The sequence below is a fragment of the Micropterus dolomieu genome, linkage group LG20, assembly GCF_021292245.1.
Source record: "Micropterus dolomieu isolate WLL.071019.BEF.003 ecotype Adirondacks linkage group LG20, ASM2129224v1, whole genome shotgun sequence".
In the NCBI taxonomy this organism is placed as follows: Eukaryota; Metazoa; Chordata; class Actinopteri; order Centrarchiformes; family Centrarchidae; genus Micropterus; species Micropterus dolomieu.
This window is the reverse complement of record NC_060169.1, coordinates 27277511-27303658: the sequence shown is the minus strand read 5'-3', so window position 1 is coordinate 27303658 and position 26148 is coordinate 27277511. Positions and strand designations below refer to the sequence as shown.

The following is a 26148-nucleotide window of genomic DNA, read 5'->3' as shown; positions in this document are numbered from 1 at the left end:
GGAGTCATTTTGTCAAGTGCTGCTCAGGAACATCTAAAGAAAACCATAAAATTGCACAGAACAGAGCGACCAGGTTAGTTCTTTCCATGCTAATGTGTGTGAGATGCATGAATGATTATCATGGCTATCATGGAGGGAGAATTAAAATCTTGTTGTTCATGCAAAATGTCATTTGCAATAATACACCACACTTCTTTTGTAAAAAACAAAACAAAAAAAGAAACAAGTATATACTAGTATTTATTATTAGTATTTGCATAATACATGTTAAGTGAGGACTGTCCAGTAAATTGTACCCACCTACATCAGAGAGATCAAATCTTTCTTCTTTATTTCTTTCTTTCTCTCTTTCTTTCAAAAAGTCACTAAAACTAAATTTAATCTCACTTTAGTTTTTGCTGTTTTGAAACTCTGCCGTTGTCATTGCTGCCTACCTGAATTTATTTGAGATTGCCTACATTATTTCATCTGTCTATTCGGTTGTTTTCCCTGACTGTTCCTGATAAGACAGAGCACACATTCAGCAAGAGAAAGAAAGCCTATTTGTTTTTTTTATTTTCTTTTTGTTGTTTTTTACTCGTGACAAGGTTGTTTTAGTTTTCATTGTACGATTTTTCCATATGTAGAGTAATTTCACTTATTTTCTGATCTTTATATTTGGCTTGTATTACCCTATCTTGTTTTTTATTTATTTATTGTTATTGTTTTTGCTTGGGCCCCAGGAACACTAGCATCCTCTTTGTGTAAGGTAATGGGGATCCAAATAAAGAAAAAAAGAATTAAGTGTACCCTCTGCTTGTGCCATTTAAATGAAGACTTGTTTTATTTTAAAGTTATTTATTCAGCCATTATTCAAATGGGGGCCACTTGTGCAAAATTGGGCAGCTCAGGCCCACCCATGCCCACCATTTTCAGTGCGCCTTTTTAACATACCAGAGTTAAAGGAGATGGATATGGGATGGAGCTGCAATACGTATTCGATTAATCAGTTTGTGAATCGACAGAAAATTAATCTGCAACTATTTTCATAATCAAATCATCGCTTTAGTAATTTTTCTGCAAAAAGGCTAAACATTTAATGCTTCTACATTTTATAGGTAACGATCATTTAATTAGCTGCAGCCCTAAAACTGGAAGGATCAAATTCAATATTAGAGCAGTTTTTATAAGCTTTGATTGTAATTTCCTTTTGTCTCTGTGTTATGGCCCTACTGTTCCCCAAACTCCCCAGTCAAAGAAAGTGCCCAGGAGCAAACCAGACTGAAAATGCAAGCCCTGGCAAAAGAGCAATGTTATTGAAGTGTGATATGTAAAGATTGAAAGAAGGACGGTAAAATGAATAACTGTTGTCCACAAATAAACTGGGGAAAACCCATAATTTAAACGGTGGTTATCGTGATTTTGGGCAATTTGGGTGTACATAAATAAGATTATTTTCTCTGTATGATTGCCAGCACAGCTTGATGATGGCCCAAGTTGTTAGTAAACACACAGAAGATTTACAGTCTTTTGTGTGCTGCGATACAAGAGGGCTTGTTTGAAATGAAAATTTATTTGCATTTGTTTACAACAGCTGGTGTGTGCTTAACAGCTTCTGTAATTAATTTTGACCCAACAGAACTCTTCAGTAGAAGAGTCTGGAGTGTGTCTAGCTTGAGTTGATATAGCAAACACATTTGCTGCATACACTTATAAACACTGCACACCGTAAACCAGGAAGTGGAGAATCCTATTATAAGAATGGGTGAAATCTGCTTAAAATTTTAAATGGACTATGAGAGTGTACAAAAAAACAGAGTAAGAAATGGGAGAATAAGAACGAGAAAGAGTTGGGGGGGAGTAAAGAGTGAACAAGCATTTTAAAATTTCACACTCTCCCCAATCTGTGATTGAAAAATTGCAATAGTAATACAAATCTCCCCCAGGCAGAACAGGAGTTTGACAAGGTTAATTTTGAGAAAATGAACCCTTTACCCACACTGAGCAGAGCACTATGTGGGCTGAGCTACACTTTGAGAGTCTGTGTTAAGTCATCCATGTTAATCTTGCGTCTTTTGCAGTCGCCACCAATTTAACTACTGGACTGTCAATAACATGCGCACACACCACGTGCACACTCTTATCCGGCATCTCAGAGATGGTCATTTTTGTCAACACAGCCTGTGGAGTGCTGGCCAGCTATGAAGCCCAGCTCTGGAATAAGCAGTGTTTTTGTGTTGCTGGGATATTGATAGATTTTGCAGACTGCAGCAAGGCTTAGTTGCGGGGAGACCCAAAGGAACAGCTGGTATTAATGAACAGTCGAATGATGGAAAGGAGCAGCTTCAGTCCTCAAATGAACCGTGGTCTGTCTGCTTGCCTGGCCAGCAAGCTTGTGTACCAACCCGCCTCCTCCACCTGTCTTGATGGCTTGAACTGTCACACACACCCAGCCCTTGCTGACCACTTTGTTCTCCTCAAATCTGTTTTTGGAGTTTTTGGGGATCATGACTCTATATCCGATCATTTTTGTACTGATCCTTTTCTGAATGTGGAGCTTTGTATCCCATCTACTGGAGCTCTGTGATTGCTGCAGTGTGTTGTCTGATGGCTGGGTTTCAGGGCCTGTCACTGAACACCCACCGAACCCCCCCACCCCCTCCAGCACCACCCCCACTCCGTCTGCTTGCTCTCTCAATGAGGATGGCGCCATTTCTCCGGCATCACTCTGCTGGCACAGCATTTACAGCAAACAGTGTGCGGATGGAGATATATAGAGTGGGGAAAGGAAGGAGACAGAGAGATGAAGCGGGGAGATAGAGAGAGGGAGCTAGGGAAGCAGGGTTAGGAGGGGTGAGAAGTAGATAAAAGAAAGCAAGATGGAGAAGAAGACGTTTGCTGAGCTCAGAGTTGTGGCACTATGGCCCGACGGGGAGGAGATGGACTCGCTGACGAGGAGAGAGCTCACCCCACGTGGTGTACTGTTTGCTGAATTTTACTATCTAGCTGGCATTCTCCGGCTTTCGCTTGGCAACGCAGTGGCTTAGTGGTTAGCACTGTTGCTTCAGAGAAAGAGCATCCCAGATTTGCTTCCCAGTCTCAGTCCTGTCTATGTGGAATTGGCCACATTTCCCCATGTTAGTGTGGGAAGCATACTCTGCTTCGCTTTGCTTCTCAGACCGGAAGCTTCCCGCTTGATTGTTAAGACAACAGGACTGGATGTGGCTGTGAGTTTTGACATTGGTAATTTTCCGTCACCACAAATGCACCCATGAAATAAAGCTAGTTAGGCATTCTTCCTTCTATTGTGTGGTACAAACACAACTCTAAGTAGGCAGGTTCCTGACAATGGCACTTAGTTGTTTATACACCTACGTACATGAAAGAAACATAACGCCTAATTGAATCAGTGCTATGTCTATCTGCAAATCTGCTGTTTTTGTGTTTTTTCTTGCCTATAGGTAGCACAACTGGTGGTAATTGGCTGGGCCATGTTTTAGTTGCTGTGCAACAACAATCCTGTGTGTTCTTGTTTGTCAAATGTTTTTTTAACCAACTGTCATGGATCCTCATCCAGCCCTGCTTTGCCACTAGTATTAACATCCCCTGAATCTAGTTAGTCTACACTCTATTTTTTTTGCCCATGTCAGTCAACTTCATGAAAGGCCCTTCTACATGATTAAACATGGTCGCTTATTCCATGTTTGTTCCCTTGTGCAGGAATAATCATGGAATACACATGGTTGACGAGAATAACACGATACTTTTCTCCCATGTCTCCTAGACCACATTGTAACATTTCCTCATTTTTCTGTCAGATCATTCCAGTCTCCTTCAGACCTTTCAGTTTCTTCCAAAAAGTCTTTTCTAAGCCGACTTATTCTACTCCAGGTATAGCACTGTTTTTGTGGGGCACATTTCCCCAAGGAGAATGTTTGTTACTGTCTGATTGTGAAGCATGTGCATGCTAAACCAACCTTCACTGGGTAAATCAAGGTTAAAAAACATCTTTAATTGCTATATAAACATTGACCTTTACTGTGAAGATGGAATCTAACGCAGGTGCTAATGGTAGGTGGTCTGCGTGAGAGCATTCAGCTATTCATTACACTTAGCAGTTTCTTTTCTTCATTAGATGTGTGCCAGCTTGCTTCTTGCCCCTTTTTCCTAACTTTGTTATGTCTTCAGACCTTGATCTTGACATCACATTGCCATCTAAATAGCTACTTGCCACGCTTACTTGTGCCATAAAACGCTCATTCCTTTATTGTTTCCCTCAATGACTGTTTTCTCTGAATATTGTCATATTCATCATTCTTTCCCCCTAGAATCTATGAAAATATAGTGTGGCAGTTGGATACATTTTGTGTCTTAAATTTGAGTTAAAGCATTGTTGTACTATCATTGCCAAAGGGCCAAACAGAAAGATGCAGTGATCTGCTGGTTCAAAGGTTCTCTCATTAGAGTAACTGTTGTGGTGAAATTGCAGTAATTTGCAGTTATTCATGAAATATTTGCAAGCATGTGCCTTCCTCTGGTGGGATCTGTCAAAAGCTCTGTCGACCAACTTTGGGATAACATGTTGCCCAAGATAATGTTTTTGCTTCCAGATTCTATAACAAACCCCTGTGCTGGTCTTCGTTCTCTACTGAACAAGGGCTAATTTAAATGCAATTAACAGAGCCTTTGGAGAAGCAGAAAACAGCAGTATAAATGAATCTGTTGTCAGTAGAGGAGCAAGCAGGCAACTTTCCCGACGGAGCACTGTATTAATTAGTGTCCAGTGCACAAATAGGCCTTCTGTCTCTTGCTGAATGTGTGCTCTGTCTTATCAGGAACCCAGCCAGGGAAAACAACTGAATAGACAGATGAAGTAATGTAGGCAATCTAAAATAAATTTAGGTAGGCAGCAATGGCATCATTGTAAGCACATTAATTCCTATCAGGCTTATTAACTTGGGCCACTTGCCGCTGTCAGTGCAACGTCCTCTTCTGGGCCTTCAGTATAGGAAATTTTATCCCTGTATTAAGGCCCAGGCTATGTTATTTGTCATGCTCCAAGTCTTACAGTTAGTGACTCTGTGGGATTGTTGGGTTGGTTCCTTTGTGGGCAGTTTCTGTTCTGTGCGCTTCTCTTTTAGAACGATATAATCAGAAACATAAAATGAGCTCCTTTCTTTTATGCAGGGATTTATTTTCCCTTTACTCTGCCATCTTGACATTTTAGCATTTAAGGTTTAAGGTTGGGTGTCAAAATGCTTTTCGTTGCCAGAATCAAAAGCTATGTTGCTTCAGTATTTTTTCCTGGACTATGAGTTTTTGTCTTTTTCTTCTGTAAGAAATGGTTATTAGTCTGTGTGTGTGTGTGTGTGTGTGTGCGCGCGTGTGTGTCTGTGTGTGTGTACACACATAGTAAGTGTTGTTTTTGTGTCACATGCATACGCTTAGGGTTTGTTCCTGTCTTCTGCATGTCAACATGCATGTGATCAAAAACAGTGTCTATCTTTGCTCAAAGACCATGATGTCATGGCAGTGTGATGTTGCCACCCTTTCACAAATAGCAGTCTGACATCTTTATGCCCGTCCAAGGCCTGGTGAAAACCTGTTTCTCTCTGCCCTCCCTCACTTTCCTTTTCAGGACACTGTATTTATGACAGCAGTAAACGCACAAAAGCCCTCTTTTGTTATTGATCGGGTTCATTTTGATTTGGACTCACAGCAAGGACTATCATTGGGACCAGTGGGGCCCTGCAGTGTACATTTCACACAGCTCCCGCTAAATCCTGTAAGAGGGATTGGTTTCGGGAGGTCTGGCATCAGTCTTGGCTTCACGATATGAAATCATATTAGTTTCAGCTTTTCAGAGTCACTGGGAGAATAGCCACCAACAAACGGCTGGGCACACCTTCAAAGTTTGGTTATTTAGTTATTCAGCCCATTTATTTGATGTTTAAACTCTGCACCTGATAACACCATGAATTATTATCCTGCAAAGGATGTTTGCAACCTCAGTAAATTGCTTTGTTCTGTGCATGCAAACAGTCCAAATTAGTGGCTGGCTACACACAAAGAGCATTGTCTAGCGATATAATGTGTTTTCAATTAGGAGGCGTTGAGAGATTTAGCTTATTCTCAGGATAGGTAGCCCTTTTCTTCGATAGCTCTAGAGACCAGTAATTGATTACCAAGTGTGAAATGGAAGTTAAGAACGGACTGAGTGTGGCTGTGTCCCAGAGGAGAGGAGTTTCGAGCAGGCGGAGTGCTCGACTCACTCACCTCCCTCTGACAGCTCGACTTAAATATATACGTAAGCAACCACTGACTCACTGCCTGATAAGAAACGCACCTATTACAGAGTGCTTTATTTCAACCCCAGTGTCAAATATCACCGTAATGACTGTGATTAAGCCATGCTGCGCCCGTGTTCCTTATGATACCAGTTTGAATGGACAGCAGCTTGCTATGACTCACATCCCCTTCAGGTTGTATTAATATCTTCCCACTGACTCGGACTCTGTAGCCATGCCTGGCTCCCCAGAGCCTGACAACTTGCAGCTCATTACAGACAAACTGTCCACGAGGAAACAAACTCACTCTTCTTACCTTATTAATATTGTCAACTGTGTTTAATTTCATCACTTGCGCTGCTCGTGTGTTGCCGCAGTAAGTGCAACTCTCTGTCAATGGCAGAGACAGCTCAGTGACCCACACCGCAAGAGTCTGTCATATCTATAATGTATCTGTCTCGATGCTTTCAGCCACTTACTCTGCCAGATGAAGAGTGATGCCATTTGTAATGTCGGGTCATTTTCCTGATGTGGTTGTTAGAGGGGTTAAGCGGTCCAAACAGGGTTACACTGCTACTCATGTTTCAGAGTACTGTGTTGTGGAACCAAGAAAATCAGTTCAACCAAGCTGAAGACGGATGTTTGGAAAGGTGGTAGAATCTGGTGGAGAGCTAGATGAGGAGATCTATACTACCGTCTTGTTTGTCAGTTAAATATAAAATAAGGCTACTGCCAGCAGTTGGTTAGCTTACCTTAACAGAGACTGGAAACAGGGGGGAACAGTTAGCCTGCATCTGTCCAAAGGTAACAAAATCTGCATGACATGTAACTTGTTAATTAGTGTTACCTTTGGATAGAGCCAGGCTAGCGGTGTCCCCCTGTTTGCAATCTTTGTGCTAAGCTACCTTCATTTTAAAAGACAGACATGGGAGTGGGATTGATTTTCTCATCTAACTCACAGCAGAAAAAAACGCAAATATTTCATTTCATTCATTATTTATCATAAATATAATTTCACATCCATTTTCAGTGGAACATTATACATGTTTTAGGCATTTGGAGATGGCACACACGTTTTCCACTATGTACTGTACACACATTATTTTCAATGATCTCGTTTGGCATCCTACAAACTGAATGCGTTGTGTTGTTGCAGGTTGAGCAAAACAACTGCTAAATGACACACACTGGCAGGCAGACAACCGGTGTCCTTGGTTTTCAATATTTCACTGCATCTCGGTAGAGCCACGTGACATAATGTGATGACATTGTGGACGCGATGATGTAACTGGTAATAGCTATGGTTGGAAATATGTGCTGCTTCAGCAGAGGGATGACTTACATCCAGAGATCAAAGTAAGTGTGTCCTATTTTGTATTGTGTACCACAAGAAGAATTAGGGCCGGCACTCCAAAGCAAGAGAAGAAGCTGTCAAGGTTACAGAGTAAAACAGGATTCTAGTTGTAATCCTGTACATTGTAAATCTGCCATTGATTTACAAGAATGTCTTAAATAATGCTTTTCCCATTATTTTCTTGTTGTTTATCAGGAATTTTAAAGCAAGGGGCAGACAGCTTCAAAGACGGTAGTAGTGTGCATCATAATGGTGTCAAAATGTGATGAAAAGGGAGGAAAAGAGGGCAAACTCTTGCTTCAAGGTCTCTCTGTCATCTCGATGCAGTGGGGGCTATAGAAGTCTATTGTGTAACTAAAAAAAGAACAATACAGAGTGTCAGGAACTAATTACTGGGAGAAGTAATGATCACCCATTCTGCAGTATGTGTGCTATTAAGCTGGCTATATAGAATGCGCAGATATAGTAAATGTGACTTGCTGTCTCAGTGTTTGGAAGTAGTTTACAGAGTAAAATTGGGAAATATTCTGCAAAGTATGCAGGTGCATCTGTAAGCTCCTTAGAACAGCCTGTTGGTTTACCTGGATCAGTGATAGTGGCCTGTTTAAAGCTTGTGACTATGGTTGTCCATGCACCCACTGTTCTTTTGGAAGAAAGCCATGTCTCAAAGTCATGGACCAAGTGAAAGAGTCAGTTTTGTTTTTATTTACCCAGAAGATGCTTGCTTAGCATGCATGCTGTTTATAGCAGTGGCCTGGATCTCACACTCACACCTGGGAACAACCACAAACCCGTTCTGCCAGTCAATGAGCAGCTCCACAGGAGAGTTTTAGGGGTTAATGCCTTGATCAAGGACAACTGAGCAGCAGCCTGCAGTCTGCACATTTTCAAAAAATCTGCAAAATATGTTCTTTTCCCATTTTACCTCTTTTCTGTCTGTATGTTTTTCTAACACTAGAACCGCCAGGGTTCGTTGTATACCTATAACCGCCATAGCGGGTAAAATTTACTCGCTATAAAAATGCCGTGATTTTGTGATTATTTCTGCTACATGGTGCTCCAACACACTTTGGGAAACATTGGCTGTGCATTTCCTATAAACACCATCCCCATATTTCAGGCATTTACAGAATGTTTATTCTATTTTATTCATTGTCTTCACCGTGCAGGTCGTCGCCTGCGCTGCGCACACGCGGCGGCTCTTTTGATGCTGTTATAGATGTTATAGCCTAGTTATTTTCTAAACACAGCTTGAATTTCAATGCAGCATACAATTTACAAAATAGACTGACTGTTGTGCTGTTTTATAGGCGGTAATAATAGCCTCATAATGTCGGCTAAATCTTACTGTTCTGCTTGTTTTTTCGGACTCCATCGGGCATCCAGAGAGTAACACATAGCTATAAAAGTTTGAAAGTCCAATTAAAAGTAGGCTATTTATTCGAAAAAAAAAAATGATTATTATCAATTCCAAAATTCATAGTAGATTTTTACCCAACGGAAAAATGTATAGGCCTAATGATCACTGTTACTAAAAAATACAAAGCACAGGAAAAGTTATAGCCGGTCAAAAAGCACACGAGGGAGCCGCACGCTCTCTTGAAGGGACCGCAGAACACACCTTTATCAAAGGGAAAAACTAGACTACTGCAGCATTAGTTTTGATGATCATGTATCCTACACAAAAGCTATGAGCAGCGGCTTTTATGCATGTTTACTTAATTCAAGTGGATCGCTGTCAGATGCAGAATCAACCCAGGACACATCGCTCAGCCCCCACCGTCAGACTCTCCTTCACTCGCTGCGCTGAGCAAGTGTGATGTCTGTAGTGGGAAAGGCGTTGCCAATAGCAACATAGAATGTTTATCTAAACGCGCGACGTGAACAGCGCTAAAATGACTGGATTCTCTATAGGGGTAAATTTTAAATCTGGCTTTATATTGACATTTTTTAACAATAGGAGGTGCTATATAACACACTTTTAGGAAAAGTCAGAGACTGGAGGACTTGAATATTCTATTGAAAAAAAGATACATACAATCAAAAAACAGCCGCGGGTAAATTTGACCCGTTGGCGGTTCTAGTGTTAAGACTGCCTGCCTAAGTGATCTGATGTCGTTCAGCAGTGTAAATAACTTTTATTTATTAGATTGTTATGTGTATTTTGATTAGATACTTAAATATTGACCAATGTCAGGTAGAGTCTTTTGTTTTGTCTCCCCCTCAGACTTTTTCATGACCTACTTACAATGTAGATATCTTATTGTAAATGAGAGAATATACATCCTTACTTGTGCATTAGCTAGCCTTGTTTTAGTCATAATGTATTAGTTTTGTGACAAGTGCTCCCCTTGTGGGACATTGGTACTGTATGAACATAATGTCCCTGACTCTTTTCTCAGCCAGCAGCTGAGCATTTTCTCAGGCTAAATAACTTAGCTACACACACGTTGTGAGACTGTGATTTGCTATATTCCACTGAGAGAGAGATTTACAGAGTCATTTTTTCAGTCTGTCCAAGATATCATATTTTAAAAGTGCTGGAAGGAGACAAAGTATATTTAAGCAATAAGCCATGAGAAGCTGTACTTGACAGTGATTTTGCAACAGCTTAGAGGCATTGTTAGGGACTCTTCTTAAAGAACTGTCAAAGCACAGCCCCGAGTAGCTTTTTGCTTTTGTAAAATGGCTGCAATAAAAAAAGGAATGTAAATGTCCCATAAATGTTACATTTTAATGTAATAAATAATGATACTTGTACCGATTTGAGCGGTCATTTGGGGTTACAAGGTATTTTACAAGAACACACTCAATCAAAAGTGAGAGAAACTGTTTTATCATTTAATCTCAATAAATGACTAGATTTTTGAAAAGGAGCTATATGTATTGATCCAGCTGAGGCCTTAATGGACTTTTAAAAGATGTTTCAGTGTTTTAAAGCCTACAATCTTTGAATTGTCTATCCTTAATCATTTTATATCACATTGCATTTTTGTTCTAGCTTCCAGACTGCAGTCATTTGTTTAAGCTAGCAGTGAGTTAAGGTATTGCAAAACTGTCAGTGGGAAGCAAAGATATGTTAAGTCCTTCCAGCTAAATATACGATAAGAGTACTAATTAGACTGTAAAAGTTGAAATTAGATATAATAAGGTTATACATTGGCATTGTATGGTACAAACTATATTTGTGGTTTCAGTCTTTGCTTTCTTTAAGCATGGCGTGCTATTCTCCTCCCCCAACATGCACATCACTTTCTCATAAATGCCGTCAATAAATTCTACGCTGTTCCTTTGTCCAGAAGAGTGATGATAGGGAACAAGTTTGATCTGCTCTGGTAATAATCCTCAAATAAGACAAGGTATCCATGCTGGCACCAAGGCTGTTATTCAGTGTCTAAACCTGACCTCTGACCTCCCTGAAAACAACAACTGTGCGATTTCAACAGTGTTTGTATTTATTTGCATTCACACTGAGAACATGATAGTGTAATCAGGTGATGAGGTTTGGCTTTGCTCTTGAGATGAACTGACAACAGGAATGAGCTGACCTGCTCCAAAGTCTGAGCTCGGCCTAGCTCAAGTGCTTTGAGAATGTTCATCTGTCTCTCCAGTAGCCACCAAAGACTGCAGCAGAGGAAAATGAGAAATGCTGTTTTATAATGAGAGCCCTAGGCAAAGACATACAGAGACATGTCTTTTAAAGAAATCTGTCATTATATATTCTAGTAATACTGCAGTGTGAGAAGCATACTAAGAACTTGCACTCTTTGAAGAGGTCCAGGCAGTTCTTTAATGTTTTGGATGGATCTTGCATTGCTTTGTGATAGGTGATAGGTTAGGGTTAAGCCTACATCCTGTCATCTTGTATTTGGTTATCATGTAAGCAGCAACTATTGCTGTGGATGTAAGTTATGGCTTTGGTTCCTCATAAACAAACGTTAAATCAGACAGAATCAATTATGGGCATTGCCAGAGATAAGGCAATTTTATAACTAGAGCACACAAGATGCAAGGACTAAGTGCCGATGCTGTGCCATTACAGATTCACAGCAATCTAAAGAGACCAAAAGTGAATGTGAAAGACTATTACAAAAGCTAGTGCAAACACTGGGTGTGTTCCTGACTTAAATGAACACTTGAATGGATGGGTCTATAAGTATCATGTTAAAGTTCATATCCAGGATGATATTTCTCACCCACTTTGCACTATACTGATGTAACACAAGAGTTGTTTCTGCAATAGGTGTGCACTTCAAAGATGATCTGCAGAGAGTTTCAAGCTGCAGTTTGTTCTTGTGCAATGAACCATTGGAATTAGCACAATGGAGTTGTGGCTCATCCGCCATGTTAGTGTAGCTTTCCAGTATTTATAGTAGTTATATCTGTGCACTTTATGACTTACATGATGTTATTTCCAACTAGCACCATGTGAATACTCATTGATTAAATAATGCGACAAGCAGGATCACAGTTTAAAGGTGCACTTATCAACATTTTTATATCAACAATGGATGAAATGAATAAATATAATGTGCCAAAGAGTTGCTCTTTGTAACAAACCCACAGAGAATTATCAACTGACCATGCAGTTACTCTCAGCTGTACGGAGCGCTTTAGCTCTTTGTTTTGGTCCTGTGGCCCACGACTTTAGTGTTTGATACAGTGTCACCGCTGTTATCCATGTTTTTTTCTAGCAGTAGCAGGCAGCTTTTTTCGGTGAAAAAGCTCTGATAAACGTACACCACTTGACTTGCACCAAATTGCAGGCTGAAAACAATGGTTACCAGTTGAGGAATAAAAAACAAAGACCTAAGCAGAGCTGAAATGAGACTGAATATTGGACTTTTTTTTGTTTTTTTTCATTTGTCTGGGTTACCAGAAACACAACTGCAAAAGAATGCTAATGTTGCTCTGTGTCTGCTGGATGTGTAAACTGTTTGCTAACACATTTACCATTACAGCTTATTTAAAAAAAAATAATATGTCAATATTGTATACAGCTCATTGTAGTGCCTCAAGAGGCTGAAAAATCATCGTACTTTTAAGAGGAACCAGGTATAGCTCAGGTGAAGAATTAAGTTTGGACTTGTTTAGCAGAATCAATGCATACTCTTTGTTTTAAATGGCTCTTTAGTCCTTTCATACCTATTTGTCCTTGCCACTCTGCTCCTCTGCTTGGCATTATCAACTAGCCAGTCTGTTTTGGTACTGATAGCTGTCACTAGTGATTCTCTCCTACACATCCTCAACATCTCGCAGGCAGCTCTTGTTTTAAAGCCAATTAAAAATGTAGACAACACAATGTCGTTAACTGAGTATTACATCCAAGTTCCGCCTGCATTGTGAAGATGGCCCAGTGAAGAAATGGAGCAACCAAAGAAAAAAAGAAGAAGAAAATCAATAGTCCACTCTGCCTCCAACATCTTAATGCCACTCTCAGTGGAGAGGGATGTGTGGAAGTGATGGAGTCTCTGTCAGTTACTAGACATCAGAGGAGTTTTTAATTGAGGCCCCAGTGGGGCTGGGAGGGACATGGGAAATGTTGAGAGAGACCCAGCCTAGCCGGTGTTAGATGAGATGGACAGACCGGTTGTGAGTCAGTACTGTCGCCCACTTTCCAGACTTGGGCTCGGCAGTATGACATGAAATTTATATCACTGTATATTTTAAATATTGACGATAATGACATACATCATGGTCTATTTTTTCCTCATAATTTTAGTGATTCAAATGCAGGACAGACTCTAGTAGTAGCAATATATTACCTGGAGTTAAAGTTATGATCAATTACCTATTAATACAGTTTACAGCAGTTGTGGAGGAGAGTTTCATACCTGATGGAAATTAAGAGCTTACCACACTGAACAGCTGCAGTACAAGTTAAGGATTTTGTTTTTGGTGAAATGTTTGCAAGTCTTTTCAATGTGCCATGGATCCTGTGCTTTCACCATGTCCTTCCACAACTGACTTGTCTCATCATGAGGACAGGGACTCTGGCAACGATGTCTGTATTGTTCTTTTTTTTATTTTCTTTTTTACACCAGTGCCAGTGCTGCTTGTGTCAGAGCTGGAGCATAATTTCGAGCATTCCTCATACTTGCTTGACATATTTCTTCATGGTTTGCTCCTGTCTCTATTGAGCTGTCTGACTCCATTCCTTCACCTGCCCTTTGCTTAGCATGCAAATGTGTGTTTGTTTTAGTGTACAAGGAAAGCGTATGCTCACTGGTTAACATGCAGTAAACTGATGCTCGCAGTGCACTTTGACGTGACATTTAAAATCCATTCAGCACCAGAACAAATGGTGTAGCCAAATCCACATCAGGGCACGTATCTCCACTGGTGTGAAGTTTATTCTGGTTATACTGCCCACCTCTACCCCAGGCTATTGTTTATATATTCCAGCACAGAGCTATTTCACATTCTCACATCTCTCTGCCTGCAACATAGCCTCTGCCTTGCTAACATGACAACAATACAGTTGGCTCTGAGCTGTATATTCAGTTAATTAGCCAGTGTACTGGGTATGGGATTACCTTACCGTAACTGTAAAGATGAGAAAATTTACTCTAACCTTGCCCCTGGCATATCTGAGTAAGACTTGAAATCCTTTCTTTGATTGCACCTGTGACTTAGCTTCTCCCTGCCTCCCTCCCAGACAAATCAGTGACTGCCATACTGCTGGTGTGGTTGTATTCTGTACACAAAAAGCTTCCTGACAGTTACTGAGATTATTTAAATTATCCAATTACTTGTATAGTGTATAGCAATACATAAAAATATAGAAAATATATAATGTATGTTATCACACCAAGCTATAGTCTAGAAATGCACATCTAATATAATAAATAAAGGGTAGCTCAACATGCACATGAAGTGCTAAATGTTACCAGTGGTCTATCTTAAAAGGAATCCTACACTCTAGGGCTGGGCCAATAGATAATGCCATCATCCATCACAGATGGGTGATAGACATCACAATGTTGAGCCGGCATCGTTACCCTGTGCAGTGTTGCTTTGCGCATCATCCTTCGCGTGGCATCATGGCCATCTTTGCCTTCCATCTGCTCTAGGCTATAGCATTAATAGCAATAGTCTTAAAGTGATATTCAATAAGCAACGTGATGTTCAACATCTTTTGTTGCCTTTCTAAGTACCTTTCACAGACATCTAGATAACGTTTTACACTGTGAACTTATTTTTTATTTCTAATCAGGCACTCATTTTCCAACTGCGTCATTGTCTTGTTTTGTATTAGAAAGCTAACATAATCCAAATCCATTTCCTGCATCGACCTGCCAACTTTAACTCATGGTCAGTGAGTCTCTATGTCTCATTGTAACCTTTCTCAGTAGTGTGTGACCGTTGGGCAGCGGGGAATATTTACCTGTGGATCAATCAGATTAAAGTGTGACTCATTTTATGAAGGAGGTAACCTTACCACATCAACTCATCACTCTAAATCCATAGCACTGCTCTGTAGGCAGAGTATCTGTGGACTGTGAGCCAATCTTCCACTGGAGAAAGGTCAGTAGCAGCCTGACATGTGTGAGAGACAGCTTACGAGTTGAGTGTGGACTAATGCCGCAAAACCTCATTGTGAGTCTAGTCCGGTCCCGCACCAGCTCAATGCCTGTACGCTTGCTCTTTCACCCACTTGTTTTTTCACCTACTCGTGTCCCTTGGTCACTCACCTGCTTACCCCATCCCTCCAACCTTCACTTACTCACTAACTCATCCACCTTACTGTGCCCCCCGCCCCCCCCCCCCCCCCCCCCCCCCCCCCCCCTCCACCAACAGATGGCTTTTATAGTTCTCCTGCTGAGAAAAAAAGAGGGCTGTTAGAAACTTTATTCCTATAAATGCAGAGCCATTACTCTGTTTTAATGTGCACGTCCACACATCATACACTCGTGTTTGCCACGAGCCTATGGCGTCAAGGGAAGGGCAATAATGTCAGACAAACTGTGTAAGTAAATGGGCGCTAGGTCGTCCTAGAGACGAGCGCATTGCCTTCCTGCATGCCAATAAGACAGTGAGGTAGCATCTCGCTGAAAAGCAATTTATTGAAATGCAAAAAAAGGAGGGAAGGCTCAGAGCAAAGTTGCTGACAAGACAAAAACCTGTCACCATCCATCTCAGTTTGCCAAGTTTTTTTCTTTACAAGTGAGCTTCTTGTCCTCTCCCAGAGAGGAGAGGTGTTCCCTAGAAATATTGCATGAACAGCTGGTGTGCCTGTGTGGTCACAGGCTTTTCATGCTGGCGCTGAATGGGGAGGGCTCAGAGGTTTTGATGGGCACCTTCGAGGTTGATAATAAAGGCTGGTAATTGAAACTGAAGCTGAAACAAATTCAAAGTCATTCGTTCAATGTAATCCTAATATTCATGCTCATGTTTTTCATTCTGGCTAATCCGTGTCCTCTGACACCGAGGCCATCTTCTTTCCATTAGCACTGTTGTTATTGTTTCTGCCAATCTCTTTCCTGTGAGATCGGCGGTGCTATACAGAAACTGAATAAAGAAGTTTAAATCGCTGATGTCGGCATGCCTGTTTGCACTCTATGAGGTAGTATGCATCAATCACCAAACCAGTGTTGGGTGAATGTGATTTAAGTGTAAGCTCCTGTTTTGTCTCTCTGAGTGTTATATCTCATTCACTTTACTGTTTCTTCCCTGCCTTACTGTATTATCTGAAAGAATGTCTCTATCTCTGCCATGTGACTCATTTCTAGAGCGATATAAGCCTGTTTCGAGTCCTGGGCCTGACTGTGACTCTCTGGTCTCCAGGGCTGTATAGGCCCTCAAGCAGGGCTAAGCCCTACTGCTGCTCAACCCCTGGGCTAGCCCCTAGTCCACCTCACTCTTCTGTGATCAACACTCCTCCTCTACAGGTCCCCACTATCTCTTCCTCGATATTCACAACCAGGCAGAATAAGGCCAGGTTGTTCATCCTGACAATGAAAGAAAAACCTAATTGACTCTTCCTCTCCTCTTCCTCATCCCTCCAGCTTGTCTACAATGAGCCTTGTGGCTCTTTTTAGCCCGAAGCCATCCTTCTGTCAAGGGACATTATTCTCCTTTGGTCACAGCTTAAGAGGCTAGGTTTCTTCTAGGCAGGTAAAACTGTGCTGACAGTTGGAGAGAAAGCAGCTTTGATCTCCACTGTCTTCACGTTGCAGAACCAAGATGACAGGCAAGGGAGTCTTAGGAGCACTTTATTCCACCAAAGGTGCTGGAGAGAAAACACTCAGCCTTGTAAAAATGCCTGCAAATCTTGGCTCTCACATTCACTGAAGCCAAACAATACCTAAGCTGGCCTCTTGCGAGTCCCCTATAGTGTCTTCCAGAGACTAAGGGAGCTTCATTTCTCACTGGTGTGCCCTGTGCTAGAGACTCCGTATGGAGGTGGTGTTTTATCATACTCTTGCCTGCCCCCATTAAATATCTATTTTTACCATAGCAGTCTGCTGTGGCCTTCTATGATACACCTCCAGTGAAGCACCACCTATAAGAAGTAACAGTCGAGGATACGCTCCAGATGTGGTTAATATAGCATATAAAAAATGTTGCAAACATTAATTCAAGGTATATTTGTGGCTACCAGTAGTATCTTTTTATTATATTATTTTTTAAGACATTTGACATTGAGACAACAAAAAAAGCTGCAAGGGATGGACACAATAACACATCACATTATATGTTAAATATAATAGAACATATTACAATAGGGCCATTTTATAGCCTCTAAAACTGTCATAGTGTTAACTCAATGCCTCAAAGACACAGCTTCAATAAGATCTGAACATTTTAGGTAGGCTCACGTTGGATTTGTTCCTGTTTTTTTGTCCACCTACTGGATATATCAGTATTGAATGAGAAAGATTGGACCTCTGCATGTTCAGACAGCTGTGGATTGTGCTGCTTCTTGGGGCCACAGCACATGAAAAGGATATCTTTTAAATAAATAAAAACAATACCAGGAGCTAATTGGTTCTTGATTACAAAGCACAGGAAGCAAACTCTTCTGCATATTTCAAAATAAGAGAGAACGCAGATGCTGATAATGTGCTCCAATTCACTTGCTTTGATTGCTGATGTTTGCAAAAAACTTATTTTGACATTTTCTGACCAAACATGATACACATGTGAAAATAATCTTTGTAGACTGGTGATGTCACAATAAAGCAATAGGGAAGGATTCATGGAAAATTGTGGCAATAAATATTAAGTGCAGCTTTACTGACACACATCAAACACATAAAATTCAATAAAAATAAAATGCATAAATGCTGCATGCAGTTTAAATGTGCTGAAATGTGCAGAATGGCTCCAGGCTTTCATGTGGCATTAAATGATATGACAAAAAAGGAAAAGATCTACTACATCTGTAGTGTTTTCTGTACACTGGGTACATACTTGAGACCCTATCCATTTTATGTTTTCTAGTCAACTGACATTGAGTGGTGACATCAGCAAAAGTGGAATGATGACACAGACTGGAACCATGGTGAGTGTGTGGCTTTTAGGCGTGTTATTATGAGTCTCTTGTTTCATTCCCATATCATATTATGTCAGCTCGTTATAGACATATTTTCCACTTTTTTTCTGATGTGTGCTACACATTCATAGTGTCTAGAAAATGCCAACTGTGTGAAGTGAAGTTTGCCCTGTTTGGTGCAGCTCTGAAGTCTGCAGACTCAAGGTAATGTGACAGTGCAACCCAAAACACTCTATCCTTACCCTTCCACAGAGGGAATAGGGAAAAGGGGAAAGAGAGGATAGGTAAACAGAGCCATTAGAGACAAATCTATTTCTGAAGAAAACAAAATCACATCATCAAACAAGAGAAAAAGAAAAATATGATCCTGCAGCCCTTTGGGCCCTGGCGTAGCGATGATAGCCGACTATGGCATTTGTCTTTATCAGTCTGCCTTGAGGGAGGGAGAGCGTGGTGGGAAGGTGTGAGAATAAAAAGAGAATGAGAAAGACAATGGAAACAAAGAGCACTGCGTCTTCTTTACTTGTCACTAAGAGCTATACCCATTTGTCATTTTTCTGACTTTATGAGATGTGAACAGCTCGTGTATGATTATTCCTCTTTCATACATGTTTTGTGTTGGTTTCGCTGTTAGTTTGAAGTGGCTCTCAGATGGTCATTCTTTAAATATAAAAGAGTGAAGGGCTCGGTGGACAGCGAGCCACAGCATCATCAGTCATGGCTAGCCTGGGGAGGCATATGCAGCTTCATCAAAATGACAAGATTGACTTTCCAGATTTTATCCTTTCTCTGTGACATTTGGTTGTTTATCCTACTTTGCAGTAGCAGTACCAGAGAGTCTTTATAGTGCCTTGTGTACTGCAAGATTCTCTTGAAATAGAGATATATGGTTAAACAGACTATGGTGACCTTAGAATTGGATTATAATAATTACATGAAATGTATCACATGTAATGTACATTAAAGGGGCCATGTGTAATTTTCAGTGGCCTCTAGCGGTGAGGTTTCAGATCAGAGCCACTACGTTTCCAAGCATGTGCTCCAGCGTATGCTTGACTAATGAGCGAGAACTTGGCATCAATCAAAATAGAGACATAACAAGAGACGGCATCACACGAAATGCTGGAAACTCAGGTAAACTCCCACTGCAACGTTACAGTAATATTTTTATCAGCTTGACTTTGAACTAATCCATGCTTGTTGATAACGCTGCATTGACTGCCTAAATGCCAGAATTATACGTTGGCGTTGTGTATCTTTCACCAGAGAGGCTAAGCAATGTCTCCATAGCAAAAATGTATTAGATGATAACGAAAACTGTTGGTGAGCTAGACTGAATATTATAAATGAGATTGTTGCCACAGTTTGACTGTAGTAAGTTATGTCACTCTACTGAATGGGTCTTCTACTGTTTTGTTGTTCTGCACCATTATGTTACATTATTGTATATTATGTGGGTCACGTAAGTTACAGCGACTGAGACGGGTGAAGAAGCTGTGTACGTCAAGTATTATTAAAAAGACAATAAATCTAAATTGAACGTTGCAAAACAAACTACGCCAGAGCCATGCTAATGTAGCTGGCTGCCCCTGCCTTGCATCACTATGGCTAGTATAAACAAATCGTTCCACATTCGCTTTGTACCTTTACGTCATTTCTTGCCGGCTAAAATCAACAGTTACATAATACCGGTGTTACACAGGATAGTACTGTGGTTCACGTTAGCTGGTGAAGTAATGTGGTAAGCCATAACATTTCAACTATAGTATTTTGCACAGGATAATGTTAGCAATTGCTCGACGTTAGCCGGCAAGCTAACGTTATCTAACTTGAGCCAACTAAAACACAAAATCACAATATATTTCACATGATGCTTTGATTCAGTGCAGTGATTCTTCTTTCATTTGTTACTGCCAGTGATAGGTGACAACAAGCATGGAGTAGCGTAACAAAACTTAAGTGTTTACATCCATGATAACAGCTCTGCGGGGATATACTTGGTCACAGCAGAGCTTTGAGCCAACTGCTAATGTTACCATGGTAATGTAACCTGCTACAAGGTTGTACTGCACAGTCCTGACTCGAACTTGCAACCTCAGGCATGGGAGGCAGACGCGCTAATGAGGGGGATAAAACCAATGGGCGTTAGCATCTGCTGCAAAATATGTATTTGTAATACATGAATTTGCATGAATCAAAGTTCTATATAGTTCTTGCAAATAAAGTGCATGTCCCATGCTCTTTATTTGATTATTCCAACACCACATGAATGTACCGCTCACCCCTCCCGTTGCAAGCTATGGTGGCTGACACTCTCTGTCGGCTCTTGTGCTAAATAATATGTGGGCCTAATATTTGTCCAAATTTCTCTTCTTTTCTTACATCTAATAAACCAGTCGACTGCTACCGCTAACGTTTCTTCTTCATCGTCATCTTCTTCATCATACATATTCAACGTAGTGATGAAACGCTCTCTGTAGGGCAGTTTGTCCATTTCAGCTACTGTAGAAACATGGTGGCGCAACATGGCGATGTCCATTTGAAAGGACCTGCGGCGTATGTAGTTAGAAATAGCTCATTCTAAGGTAATAAGAACATAACGGTTCATTATGTAAGGTCTGTATATTATATTGCATTTCTGTCAATAGATCCTCCTAAATATTACACACTGAACCTTTAAGTAGGTGTAAGCAGAGGCTGATGGGAATGTAGCTTTGCAGGTATTTGATCATAAACCAAAAATATTGGACAAATTCAAATGTTAATGTGATGATGACGCCAGATGAAAAGTCAAGGAATCACTAAGGTTATTAGGATTCATCCTAAGATGAATGTTTTAGCAATCTGTCGAATAGTTGTTGAGATATTTCACTCAAAACAAATGTGAGCCTCATGTAGGCGCTAGAGGAAAAGTCAGGTGATCACCAAAGTCATGAGGCTTCATCCTCTTGAAAACAAGAACGTTTACGCAAACATCCATGGCAATCCATCCCATAGTTGTTGAATGTATTTATTCTGGACCAAAGTGGACCGACTGACAATCAGACCAAGATACCCATCTTAAGCCTAGAGTCTTGCCAAGCAAGCATGTCTAAACACAAAAGCAGAAAAAAAGATGAGCCTTTTCTATCACTGGTCTGGTGGGTACATGCCCCACCTCCTCCTATCCACCATAGCCCTCTGTGGCCTTTCATTAACTGTGTTTTGTGGGTCTATCAGGTACATTTGTTTCTCAGCATCAGATGGACTGGATTTCCATCTGAGAATTCATCACCTCCAAAAGGATGCCTCTATTTGCCCTCCATCTTGGCTGGGCTGCATTACAGCCTGCCTGTCTGTCTTCATAGCTGATGCCAAGTCCTTACAGATGCTTTATCATTTCCTCTTTCCAATACCAGTCATTTTTCAGTCTATTTTTTTATTATCTGCCCACAGCGGGCACTCTCTGAAGGAGGCCGGTTTGTGCTACAGCCAGGCTCACAGCTATTTAGTGGCTCTGCTGTTTTTTTCTTCTTCTCCCTCTGTTCAGATTGAATACCCATGGGAAATTTGGCTGTGTCTCGGATATCTTTTTTTTGTCCTGCTGACCGTTTTTTTTTTCTCCTCATCAGTTTGCAGTTTGCCAAGATACTGCCACTCATTATGATGTATTATTGTCAAGAAATCTAAATGTTATATAGAAAAATGTACTGTACATATTGTATTTATATGACTAAATGTTGACATTGAATTCCCATTCAGATTGATAATGATATTGCAGACATTTAGAAATGATAGAATATTAAAGCAAGCCTATCAGAACTTCAGACATCTGAGCAATGTGTAGCAGAAGGCAGGGGGTGGGACAGTAAGCGCCAACATCCTCTTAATACTGTGCCAATGCTGTTTAAGTGAAACAACAACACAGCCTTGTGCGAATGGTGAGCTATCTGCCATCTGGACTCAATTGAAAGACTCAAGTGTCTTAATTGGACACTAGTAAAGCCGTCCGTCCATCCGTTCACATAAAGCAAAGGTTCTCATTTCTGTTTTCTCTGACAGTCTCGCTGTTTCTGAAAGTCAAACCTAATATGGAGATGATGACAATGCTGACAATGATGAGGGAGATGTTAGCAATAATCATCAACAGTGTCATCACACAGTATATGTTGTGCTTTAGTAGTTCTCCAGTCTGGATTTAGATTTTTATGACAACAATCTCTTAACAACAAAATTGTCAAATGGTGAAATAACGGTGATGGATACAGCAGTGACAGTTGTGCTCTTATTTTAGCTCTGCAAGAGTGAATAATGAGGCTCTCCCTTCTCTGCCCCCTCTCTCCCTCTGCCCTTTGCTTCAGGTCAGAACATCGCGTTCCCCCCAGTGGCTCTGTGGGTAACTGTTGGTCTGGCCGTGTGTTTGCTGGTGCTGCTCATTGCCCTGGCTGCTGTCTGCCGCAGGAAGATCAAGGAGAGCTGCGAGGAGGCCAGGAGAGAAGGTAGAGGGAATGGAAGAGAGTGAGAATATACACCAGTGTATATTCTCACACCAGTGTATATTCTCACACCAGTGTATATTCTCACAAGGAGCACGATTCATTGGTGATGACTCCATGAAAATCCATGTTTAATCCTCAAGGTTAGATAAAAGCATGTTTTTGGCCAGCCTTGCCTTCATTAGGGGCAACATGAAATGTTAATTTCAAAGCAGTGGCAACGTTGGAGCTATATACACAAAAAGATAATCTAATGAAATTATTTTCTGTTTTTTCTTGGACTGTGTTGCCCTGCTGCTTACACGGTTCAAGGGCTCGCTGAATAATGGATGCTAACCTATCAGGCACCCAGGCCCTTTGAACCCTTCTCAGGGCCTTCATTAAAATGCAGAATTACTCCATAAACTCTTCACATAGCGGGCCAGTAGATGATATGCATAATTGCGACGCGTTGCCTAGATCATGTGGGAGGCGTAACGAGAGCGAGAGAGATGCAGCAGAAAGCATTGATGAGATGTTAACTGCTCAAGGAACTTTGGGAATCCAGAGGGAGTTCTGCTTAATGCGTATAGGCAGGATCTCAGATGGTGGGACACATATCTTTGGCAAAGAGGAACATCATTACTCGGGTCCAGTAATTAGCGTTGCGGAATAGCTGAGGATCGCCGCAAGTGCAAAGAGAGAAAGTTTTGAAATGAGATAGATAGTGCAGAGCCACCAGCTCTGCTGTAATGAGATCCGCTCAGAGTGGAGGAGACATTTAAATAAAGGTCAGCCAGTGTCTGCACCAGGGCCCAGAGGTTTGAAAATAAATATGGAAGTGACACAGACTCAGAGGAAAGAGTAAATAGCTCCATGGAACATATGAAATCAAATGAAATGGAAAGAGAGAAATATAATGCACTTCCTCCCACGGGCAAAAGGCTCCTAGGGTTGTGTGGCCCTTTTCTTCAGTGGGGTGGATGAGGAGCTGCATTTCCTGCCAGCAGGCGGGATTGACTACGTGGTCATCCACTGTCCACCTTATTGAAATGTTAAGTCCCAGTCTGTCCCCTGCCATCCACGCTTCTGCGGTCTTTGGTGTTTTCCAAGCACGAAGAGTGGGAACACTGACTTATTCACATATCATGCAGACTCTTATACTCCTGATAGAGTGATACTGTATGAATACAGATGTGGAGGGGCTTAAAATAGGATTGCTATGCACATAGAGCTGTGGGGAGGGCAGGAAGCAGGGAAGTGCAACCTAATTGTAGTTGTCTTATCTTTTAATGGTGTTCCCGGATATGGCCAGATTGAAGTTGACTCTCTTTTCACTGTGTCTGGGTAGTGAGGGTGGAAGGATCAGTAAGAGTGTAGAAGTGAGTAAGTCATTTTTCTTCCCTGTCATAATGTATGTGGAGCACCCAAATGTGTATCATAACAGAGCAGAGCAGCTTGTGGTATTGCAGTTGGAAATGAAAGCCCAATTCCAGGGGCAGTGTTGTATCTCAACACCAGCAAGGCTCTGTTCTCTCTGATATTTCATCCCTCTCCTCTGGCCTTCCTTACATAATGACTGTGACTGTGTGTCTAATAAATGCTTTCAGTGACCTAGGGCTGCTGTTCCATTTCTCCAAAGCTCATTTTACATTTAGATAAGCGTATGATTTAATCAGACCTACGCTTGAAGATCATGTGTTGGTGACATGGAATGGATCTCCCCTGTGTGACAGATGAAAGTCATAAGGGAAGCAGGGTTTCCCCTGGAGGTTTTCACCACAGTGGTGCACATGTTTCACAGGGGTTAACCCTCAGCTTTATCAAGGACCAATCCTGTCACTGATCGCCTTTGTGTGACATGTGACTCACATGAAATAACAGACACATAGATTTATTTCACCCCAAATCTACAGTATGTAGGAAATGCTCATAAAACAGACATTTATAAACACCCATTATCAAAATATTGGCAAAAGAAAGGTGTTTTCATTTTTGTAAATGTGCAAATGTGTTTCATTTTTGTCATCAAGAGAGAGAGATATTCAAAGGGAGAGAAAATGAATTAAAACCTACGCAGCACAAACAGTGCTGTCATTACGCCTTATGTCCTTAAATGCACAAAGGATTTAAAAAGAAGGCTCTGCTGTTTCCAGGGTGCAAGAATTAATTAATTAGGCTCACTAATCAGTTTATTTATAGCACTATAGGTTTACTAACTGGGGCCATTTGTTTTTGCTTACATTTGAAACACTCATGATGTCACAGCAGTGCTTGAAGAGATTCTGCAGCATTGCTGCGCCCCTTCTGTGTAGGGGAAACACAGAGGCAGAAGGGAGGATGATGAGAAACAGTAACACTCTTCTGGCTTCAGTGAGTAGCTCTTTCTGTCCCCTGACTCTCGCCTTTTATGTGGTTTGTCCAGCTTTTGTGCTTAAGCCGTAACACCGTTCTTCTTACCCCCACACATTTGGAATGCCGCCAATAGGGGCATGCAATTGTGACTCACTCAACGTACAAGGGAAGCAGTTCTTACTCCCTACCCTGTGGATGCCCTCGTCTTCACCCTGACATTAAGGTGCCTTTAAATGAGCCTCACTCTCCTATGAAAGCCCAGCCCCCCAGGGTACTTCCACTGCTGCCACAGTGGTGGGACTGTTAACTTGTCGATTTGGAGGTGCTGAATGAAGCGGTGAAGGTAAACAGGCTCACATATCTGTGTGGATGTTGCACCGAAATTAGGAAAATGTGAAGTAGTGGTATATATTGTTTTTTTCAGGGTGCTTTTGTGGGCTTTACTGTCAAAGTGTACACGTCATTAATAGCTTAACTCAAAATGGTCTACACATTCGGGTCAAATTTGCCAACCAGCTATAGTGTAATCTACTGAACACGACCAAAGCCATATCTTGGACTGACTTAACAATGTGTAATAATATGTGGGCATATACTATGAATTGTACAGGAAAATGTGATTTTATACAATCTGATTTCTAAACACAAGACAACACAGAGGAAGAGAAACTACTGAATGTGGCGTGGGTAGACTTATGCATATACAGGCTGTTTGAATCTGGAAACTCAGCGTGTTCAGCTGCTGTAATAATAAGGACTTTTGCTTAATTTCCCCAGGGGATTATAGTCTCTGCTGTCGAAGTCAAGGAAAATCAAGCAAATGAACAAGAATATAAACACATGAATTGTGTTGCCTTGACATTTAATTTTGCTCAGTTATCAGTTTAATCTCATGTATCAGACACTAAATAGTGGAAGTGAAAATGGTTGTCACAGAATTAATATCAGCCACTTGGATACTCTGTCTCAGGCCTATATTTAGCTGGCATGTGTGTGTGCACAGGCACACGTGTGTATGGAAGTGTGACAGCCATCACTGAGTTGCCTCCCTAACTCTTTTGACAGTGGGTTTTCAAAGAGCCAGCAGCTAAAGCCTAATGTGATTACTGTCTTTGTGAAATGGCTGGATTGGAGGTTAAAGGGTGGGTATGGCTGTGTGTGTGTGTGTGTGTGTGTGTGTGTGTGTGTGTGTGTGTGTGTGTGTGTGTGTGTGTGTGTGTG

General features: G+C 41.2%; 1 protein-coding gene across 3 annotated transcripts in view; it reads left to right on the top strand.

Annotated features, from left to right (window-relative positions):
- Positions 1-26148, top strand: part of cd276 (CD276 molecule) — a 65621-nt gene that overhangs the window by 21737 nt on the left and 17736 nt on the right. For all 3 annotated transcript variants that reach the window (XR_006822060.1, XM_046031759.1, XM_046031761.1), the window contains exon 5: positions 22459-22596. Coding sequence is in view for 2 of the 3 variants with exons in the window: in XM_046031759.1 (XP_045887715.1) it covers positions 22459-22596 (138 nt within the window). In the remaining variant the exon portion in view is untranslated. The remainder of the gene's footprint in view (positions 1-22458; positions 22597-26148) is intronic.